The 9,001-nt window shown below is 45.2% G+C and overlaps 1 protein-coding gene across 1 annotated transcript in view; it reads right to left on the reverse strand.

The window, feature by feature from the left end:
- Positions 1 to 4,880: 4,880 nt before the first annotated feature.
- LOC145414511 (uncharacterized) overlaps positions 4,881 to 9,001 on the reverse strand; it is an 83,414-nt gene continuing 79,293 nt past the window's right edge. The window contains exon 5 of the mRNA XM_080284031.1: positions 4,881 to 6,290. Coding sequence (XP_080140157.1) covers positions 5,117 to 6,290 — 1,174 coding nt within the window. The 3' untranslated portion in view covers positions 4,881 to 5,116. The remainder of the gene's footprint in view (positions 6,291 to 9,001) is intronic.

Below are 9,001 nucleotides of genomic sequence, written 5' to 3' on the forward strand. Positions count from 1 at the left end.
TACTTCTACCGCCTACGACCTCCAGTCGATTAAAACGCAGTGTGTCCAGGCATCTCGAAATGAACGGATCTTGAATTAGAGTTATTTTTTTTTCTTCTTCTTGGAGGGAACAAACTTGCCGGCTTCTGGCCCTTGGTTTCTTCTTCCACCCATTAAAAGAGAGAGAGAGAGAGAGAGAGAGAGAGAGAGAGAGAGTACTGTTAGAATTCTCTAAGGTTCTTCTAACAATTAGAAAAAAAATATTCGTTTTTGTCTTTTTAACGTATCTCCTTACAAATTACAGGTATACCTTTAGTCCTTTCATCTTAAAACTGGCCCACAAGTTCGTCCTTTTGTAGCTTAGTTTACTGAAGTTGCAACGGCTCCATTTCCTTTCCATTGCACTTCTTCGTGTCTAGCATCATCAAACATGCATTCAAGGTGGCAATTTTACGCCTAGTTATATAAAAGTTAAGAACTGCATTTATTTAAATTTTGGATATCATATATATATATATATATATATATATATATATATATATATATATATACATCGAATATAAAACTAAATTATTTTTACTTTAACTTGACTTACTGACACCCCTCCACCTTCCATGTTGAGGTATAACAACAGATTAACACTAGAATATGATGCTATTCACAAAGAAGTGCTAGGGAAACGATGTAGAGCCGTAGCATTGTCTTGTTCTGTAACTATATGAAATAAGCTGCAAAAGGACGAAAATCTGGGCCAAGTTAAGCAGATATGGCGGTTATACTTGGGACTCTGATATCCATTATGACTTCTTGCAATAACCAGTTCAATATGCAACTACCGTGCAACAGGGGTGGCTTCTTAAAAGTCCGGACACGCTTTTCAACATTCTCCTTGCAAATCAACTACCAAAGTAAACGGGTAACGAATTTAAATGCACTCGTAAAATCTTCTTACAAATACTGATTTAATATTCAATTTACAAGCAGTAGCATGGTATGGATATTACAAACCTGGAGAAGATATTTACTTCCTTCAAATACCTGTATCACGTGCTCCGAGCTCGTGCATACTAGCGGTAGCCTACGTGCGTGCTCTCTGCATAAGGATATCAAATGCAGAAAGTTCTTCATCCAGGAAGTACCCACTAAACCGAGTGGCAACACGTACCTCCAGCATGATCACCCAGTGCATGTGACAATCGACCCACTGTGTAAAACTATCAGAAAAGATATCCCCAATTTCCTCCTATAACCTACTATGGCATGAGCAGCAGGTTTAACGGCAATAATTCTCCTTTTCTGAAACGACTGTGCATCAAATTACACCATTATACACGAGCCTTACGTACAGTTGTGGCGTGCATTTGGTTCTTCTTGTTCAACTCGTTCAGCTCTCGCCACAGCGCACGCGTTTCCTAACCTAACTCACCCCACGACCTCCCTAACCTATGTAATCACCTTACGCCGTGCATAACTAATGAGATGAGTAAAATAAAAGCATAAATCGTACCTTATTGTTTCCACACAGAAGGACACCACACCACAGATCATAATGTTTACAAAATGAGACCGCGCATGCGCAGTCGCGAGGGAGACTGATGCAACGCCAGGAAATTTATTATTATTATTATTATTATTATTGAGACAATTATATTCAAAATTAAATGTTCCTCTTTACCTGTCAAGGAGCCTTACACAATATTTTATTTTTAATCAGGCTTGTTAAATACGGTATACGCAGCATTAAAGACAAAACAATGATCCCTATTTAGCAGCCTCCAAACTTCAACAACCATGAAAACTGTGATTTTTCAATACACACAGACCTTGTAAGTTAAAAAGTTGCGCACACATTGAAAGACAACGACGGTCCCAATTTACCAGTCAGGAAACTTCATGACAGCATCAAATCCTACTGAATTTGAGAGAAAAATATGGCGGCTGCTAAGTATAGGTTCAAGCCCCACAATCCTCTTAGCGTAATGAAGTAATTGTGCTGCCATCACTTACCTTTTGATGTAGTGACACATTATTGGCTCCTAACTGCACGCCCGTCTACACTACACCGCCAACACACGACTAGGCTTGGCAATTAGCTTCGTTTCTGGAGTAAGTTAGAGTTGCATTATTCCGCGCTGAAAAAACATCACCCAAGACCCAAATGCAAGGCACGTACACTCCCCAGCAATTAACACAAAAGACTAAGCTTGGTTCAGAAAGGGGGGAGGGAGGGACGGAGCGCTTGGAGGGACACGTGCGGTCTTCTCGAAGTTGACATCGTTACTAAAACACGACGCTTAGTACACAAAGAAAATGGCCATCCATGCCAGTTGTTGATAATAATTGGGGAAATACTTTTTATAAAATTAATGGGAAATTTAGTAAGAGTGTGAAAATACGGGGGAAAAGAAAAAATAAGGATACGAGGTTACTGCCCAACTCAGCCGAACGCCCTAACTGTAGCAGATTGCACATGACGGTAACAAATTAGCGGTATTTTATTGCAAGCAAAATAATTTACTGTTCGGTGTTTACGTCAGAGGTAATTATTACTTCCGTGCTCTGTGATCATTAGTAATTTTATCTGCAGTATATTTTACCTACTTCTCTCTTAATTACAGAGATGAAACGTAAACACCGCATTTTTTTTAAATTATGACATTGATGGCTGTTTTGGAGCGGTGCGCGTTTACCTGGTACTTATTTGAATACACCTGTTTGTACTTCACTATTATTTAAGAGCTTGAAGTATTTACGCCCTTCAGTCCGAAGACAACTTTATTATTTTTGCCTCTAACATACGATTTCATGCAACTCAGCAATGATCTTTAGTGGAATTTTATATTTTTCATTAACTGAATAAAATCGCCTGGAGAAAGCAAGAACAGAAAAAAAAAAGACGTTATCTAGCAGAGGTGAAAGGATGTAGGTGGCGTATTGGGGAGGGAGCTATGGAGGGGGTGGTGGGCGCGGTTCAGTTCCCAGGCAACAGGATCCCGTGACTAGGCCAGACATTCCCATATATGTCCATAGTGATAGGCAGAGCTGCGCCGTGAAATGCTCTTTTTTTACTTTTTCCTCCATGATATAGTTGTTCTTTCACCGCCTTGTATCATTTTTTGTTATATTTCGAAGTTGTTTAGGTTTATTATTTAGGGTTAAGGATTATTTTCTTTGTTTATTTTATCACATTCGAACATGAACCGCCATCTTCCCAATCCTAAATATTTACCGAAACAACACTATTCCATAATTTTATTTATTTTTACCATCTTTTATTAATTTTGCTGTCTACTGGGGCTATTGTTAGTGGTTTTAATAATCTGACGTATGCTGTGTTATCTTTATTTATTTTATCAAACTCGAACGTGCAGCAGCATCCGCGTAGCCCTCATATGTTACCATGAAGACACTCCCTTGATTTTTATTGTTCTCTCACGCATTGCTGTTGCTGTTTGCTGTCTGTTGTGGACATTAATGAGGTTTTAGGTAGATTTTTGTTGCTGAAGGCTATTTTAGGTGTCGTTTGTATCATATTCGACGGTGAAAATGCCCGTCTTCGCAAACATCACTCCAGTCTATCCAACCTTTGTTTTAGGCGGTTTTTCATCACCCTTTTTGAGCTTAGGAGTAATCTTAAGTTTAAAATACTGCTTAAATCTAGTCCTTTCCAGAGGGTTCGAACGTGGGAGCCGCTTTCCTCGCAACCAGATAGGCCACAAAACTAGCCATCCCGACATCTCACTGGGCGACATATCTGGCTCGTCTCGGGACAGGTATGAAGCTGAGGCGGATGTCTGGCGTGCTTTGGATAGTTTCTCTCTCTCTCTCTCATGCCTTTCCCTTCCTCGTCTCTCCTCCCTGTCATTTTTTTTTTTTTTTCTTTGGGGTGATTTTCTCCTCTGTCCGCCAGTCTTTCCTCCCTCCCTCCATCACCTTCTTTTCTCTCTTTCCCTCCCTCCTCATTCCTCCGGTGTCACGTCGTCCAGGGAGAGGTTGGGAGCAGGAGAGGATGACCGAGAATCAGGTGAAGATATGGTGCGAGAGTATGTGTGGGAGGCGGTGGTGTATCGTGGGAAGAGGGATCGTTAATGAGGAGGGACATGCCGGGAGATCCTTTCCTCGGGGCCACCACTCACAGCATGCAGCGTCAGACAATTGATAGATAGAGGTAGATAGGTAGATAGCTAGACATGTTCACCTCTCAGTAGTTTCTTTTTTGTTTCATTCCATGGAAATTACCGATATACTGTTTTGAAATATCAGGTTCTCAAAGGTTAGGTGTGCTGAACAGACCCCTCATTTATTTTCACTTGATTCTCATCCTTTGTTTCCTTTTTTAATCCATTATATAAAAAATCATAACAAAAATCAGGTTAATAAAAAGCAGATCTAGAGAATAACCTCATATTTTTTCTCTAAGCGTTATATACAAATGTACATAAAAATATCTACAAGAAAAATAGGCTTCTTTCTTCCAGTACATTAAACAACGATATCATAATGTGGGGGGAGGGGGGTGCGTGTGGGGGAAAGGAAGGTGCGTGTGAGGGGGAAGGGGTGTGTGTGTTCGTGTGGGGGAAGGAGGGTGCGTGTGTGGGGGGAGGGGGATGCGTGTGGGGGAGAAGGTGTGTGTGTGGGGAAGGGGGGTGCGTGTGCGTGTTTGGGGGGGGTAATTTTCTTCACATTGACTGAAATTCTTGGCCCCCCCCAAAAAAAAAAAAAATAATAATAATAACAAACTGATGTGAAAAAAAAAAAAAATTACAGGATGTGAAATTGACTCTCAGATTCCGGGACTGTGATTTTTGGGAGTGTGTCGGGATGGGTGATTGTTACTCTCTCTCTGCCAACATGCTCCGAGGTTTGTATAAAATGGGTGTGGTGAGGGAGGTGTGTGTGGTGCTGTTTATTGATGTGATGTGCGGTGTGGTGTGGAGGTGTGGGCGAGGGTGACGGCAAGGGCGAGGGGTAGGGGTAGAGGGTAGGGGTAAGGGGGCAGAATGGAGTAAGGGTTAGGGCAGAGTTGAGGGGTAGGGGTAGGGGTAGGGGTGAGGGCAAGGGTGAGAGTAAGGGTGTGGGTGGGGGCAGGGGTAAGGTAAGGGCGGGGGCCACAGACCCTATATGGCCGCCACCTTTCCTACCCATTCATGATGTCCTCGATCATGAAGCCTTTCTTCTTGGGCCTTTCAGGAGGGTGTGGCGGGTAGGGTGGGCGTGGGGCGGCGCCCAAGGCCCCGCCGCCCATGGGTAGGGACCCCTGCATGGGTAGGAGGGGAGGCGGGGCCACTGAGGGTCCGGGGCCGCCAAGTACCTGTTCGATGGGTCGCTTGAGGTCGTGGTGGGGGGGCCGATAGTGGCCCGGGGGTCCGCCGCCCCCGCCCACCACAGGGTAGAAGCCGTGCCCGTGGGCGTACATGGGCGGGACGTGGGCGTGTGGGTGTGAGGGTGGTCTGGCGGGCGGGGCACCGTGTGGGCCCAACATACCAGAGTCACGCATGCTGTGGGTGTGGGTTGGGGTGTGGGTAGGCGTGCTGGTGGGGTGTGGGAGGGGCGTGTGGGTGTGGGTGTGACCCCCCATGTCGTGGGCGGGATGGGTGTGCGTGTGTGTGCTGTGCGCATCTGAGGTGTGCGTGTGGGTGATGTGCGTGTGCGTCTTGTGCGTGAGGGTGGTGTGGGCGTGGGTGGTGTTGGTGTGGGCGTTGAGGTCCAGGGATTGGAGGTCAGGCTGCTGGAGGTGGTGGGTGGGGGGTGCCTCCTCCCCTCCATCACCCCCACCCTCCTCTTCCTCCTCCTCGAGCTCCTCCTCCACCTCCTCGTCGTCCTCGACCTTCTCACTCTCGTAGAAGGCGTAGGCGTCGTCGGGTCTACCGGGATCAATCTCCTCATCATCGTCCTCCTCCTCGACCTCATCCTCAACCTCGTCCTCGTCCTCGGCGTCCCTCGAGTCACAAGTCACAGCTCCCGAGGACGAGGTGGGAACAATGGCATCATGCTGACTGTTCTTACCCTCCTCGGAGTCTTTGTCAGCAGGTAAGTGCCCCCCGATGGAGTGAGTCAGCATGTGCCTCCGTAAGTCGCAGTTCCTCCTGAAGACGGCGCTGCAGGAGGCACACTTGTAGGGCTTGAGGTCTGTGTGGGTGAGGAGGTGCGTCTTGAGGTTGCTGCGCTGGTTGAAGCTCCTGCCGCAGGTGGGACACTTGTGGGGACTCTCCTCCATGTGCAGGATCTTGTGGACGGCCAGGGTTCGGCTCTGACAGAACCCCTTACCGCACTCCCCGCACTTGAACGGCTTCTCCTTGCTGTGGATGTACCTGTGGGAGGCGACGAAGGTGATTAGCACAGGTGAGAATGATAATAATAATAATAATAATAATAATAATAATAATAATAATAATAGTAGCAGCAGTAGTAGCAGAAGTAGCAGTAGTATTAGCAGTAGCAGCAGCAGTAGTAGTAGTAGTAGTAATAATAGTAGTAGTAGTAGTAGAAGTAGTAGTATTAATAATAATAATAATAATAAAATACCACTACCACTACTACTAGCACCACCATTACTACTACTACTACTACTACTACCACCACTACTACCACTATACTACTACTACTTATACTACCACCACTATTACTACATCAATTCTTTCCTTTCTTAACTTCGCTAACATACTCTTCGCCGCCTTCTCGGTCTTTCCCTCCTCCTCCCCCCCCTCACGCACTCCATGACACTGAATCAAAGAAAAAATAAAGAAATAAAGATAAACCATAAGACACCGTAAAGAAAGTGAGCAAACATGAAGCCAGGGAGAGAGAGAGAGAGAGAGAGAGAGAGAGAGAGAGAGAGAGAGAGAGAGAGAGAGAGAGAGCGAGAGAGAGAGAGAGGAACCGGTTTGTGGTGGAGGCAGGGGAGAACGTATCATCAAAGCCCTGCCAGAGAGCCAGTTAATTCGGACTAAAACATGGCTTCAGGATCGAACCTCCCTCCTGCTTAACTTTTACAGGATTGGAACGCGTTGTCTTAAATTGGCGGGGACTATGAGAGAGAGAGAGGGAGAGGGAGAGAGAGAGAGAGAGAGAGAGAGAGAGAGAGAGAGAGAGAGAGAGAGAGAGAGAGAGAGAGAGAGAGAGAGAGAAATAAGAAAAACTGACAGACAAAAACACTTACTGAGAGAGAGAGAGAGAGAGAGAGAGAGAGAGAGAGAGACTTACTGAGACAAATAAAAATAGACAGACAGACAGACAGACAGACAGACAGACACACAGACAGATAGATGGAAATGCAAAGATAGGCTAGACAGAAAGATACAGATAGATGAAAAACATACATACATACAAACAGACAGACAAGTAAATAGATAATAGATAGATATAATTTGTAGACAGACAAAAATACACACATACAGTTAGATAGATAAAGTAGATAGATAATAGATAGAAATTTGCGGACAAAAAAAAAAGACATTAGGAACACGATGGCTGAACGATAACTTCTGATCAAACTTAAATAATTTGATACAAGACCAATAAATTATGGTAAAAGTGATGGAATTTAGCTATCTATCTATCTATCTATTGCCAGACGCCTTAATCCCTTCTACGGGGTGGCCACAAGCAAATCGCCGCCACGTCACCCTGTCCCCCGCCATTTCACTGCCCTGCTCCCAATTCACACCCCCTTCTCTCATATAAAGAGTGATGAGAAAGAGGAGTGAGAGCCAGGCGACCAACGAATTATGATAAAGGTTAGAGAGAGGGATGAAATATGGGATTCTTACTACGATAAGTGAACGAAAAGATAGGATACAAGTGAGTTAGGGAAGCGAGCGATGATTTTTGGTAGAGACAGAAGTTAGTGAGATTAACTATATGAGAAAAAAAGGAATGAGGGAGGGATGGGAGGGGAGGGAGGGGAAGGGGGAGGGGAGGGGAAGGGGGAGGCGAAGGGGAAGGGAAGGGAAGGGAAGGGGAGGGGAAGGGCTGCTTTTTATTCAACTCTCCAATTACTGGTTAACTTATTCCTCCTCCTCTTCTTCCCTCCTCCTCCTCCTCCCCTCCTTCTGCTTCATCTTCTGCTCCTGCTTATTCTTCATTTTATTTTTCTTCTCCTCCTCCTCTGCTTCCCTCTTCTCCTCTTCCTCTCGTTGTTCTTCGTTCCACTCTTCTTTTCCTCCTCTTCCTCTTTCTTCTGCTTCTTCTCTCCTTTTCATTTCTTCCTCTTCTCCTCCTCCCCCCCTTTTTCCCTCCTACTGCTTCTTGTCCTACCTATGCATCTGCTCCTACTTCTTCCTTTTTCCTTCCTGCTCCTCCTCCTCTTCCATCTCATCTTCCTTCTGCTTGTCCTTTTCTCTCTGTCCTCCTTAACCTCCCCCTCCTCTTCCTCATCATCATCATCACCACCACCACCATCACTACACCACCATACCATCATCATCATCACCACCACCACCAGCATCCTTCTCAACTTCTCTATCCTCCACTTCTTACTTCTTCATCACCATCATCATCATCATCATCATCATCATCATCACCAGTCCCTACCGCCTCAGTACAAACCATTCCTCACTTCTTCATTATTCCATCGTCATCATTTACCATCATTTTCACCTTCCACGGCGTGAATGATGAGTGAATGGAGGTGTCATTCATTTTCCTGGCCACTGTGTGTGTGTGTGTGTGTGTGTGTGTGTGTGTGTGTGTGTGTGTGTGTGTGTGTGTGTGTGATTTTTTATTTTCTCATTAGCTTCCCTATCCCTCTCACACTCATTCCTCTTCCATCTCTCCCTTACCTCCCTCCTTCACTCTCCCTCCCTCCATCATCCTATCTCCTCCATCCTTCAACCTCGTCTCCCCCCCCTTTATAACCTGTCCAACCCCACCTATCCTATATCAGTCTTCTCTTTCTCCTTCAGGTAAACTCATCTCCTACTGATTGCCTGTTCTTCTTCTTGTTCATCTTCTAGTTCTTCTCCTCCTCCTCCTCCTCTCCTTCCTCTTCCTCTCCTTCTCCTACTGCTGCTACTACTTCTAT

This window comes from Coenobita brevimanus, chromosome 100 (assembly GCF_032717465.1).
Source record: "Coenobita brevimanus isolate Jiangsu-jjx chromosome 100, ASM3271746v2, whole genome shotgun sequence".
Lineage (NCBI taxonomy): Eukaryota > Metazoa > Arthropoda > Malacostraca > Decapoda > Coenobitidae > Coenobita > Coenobita brevimanus.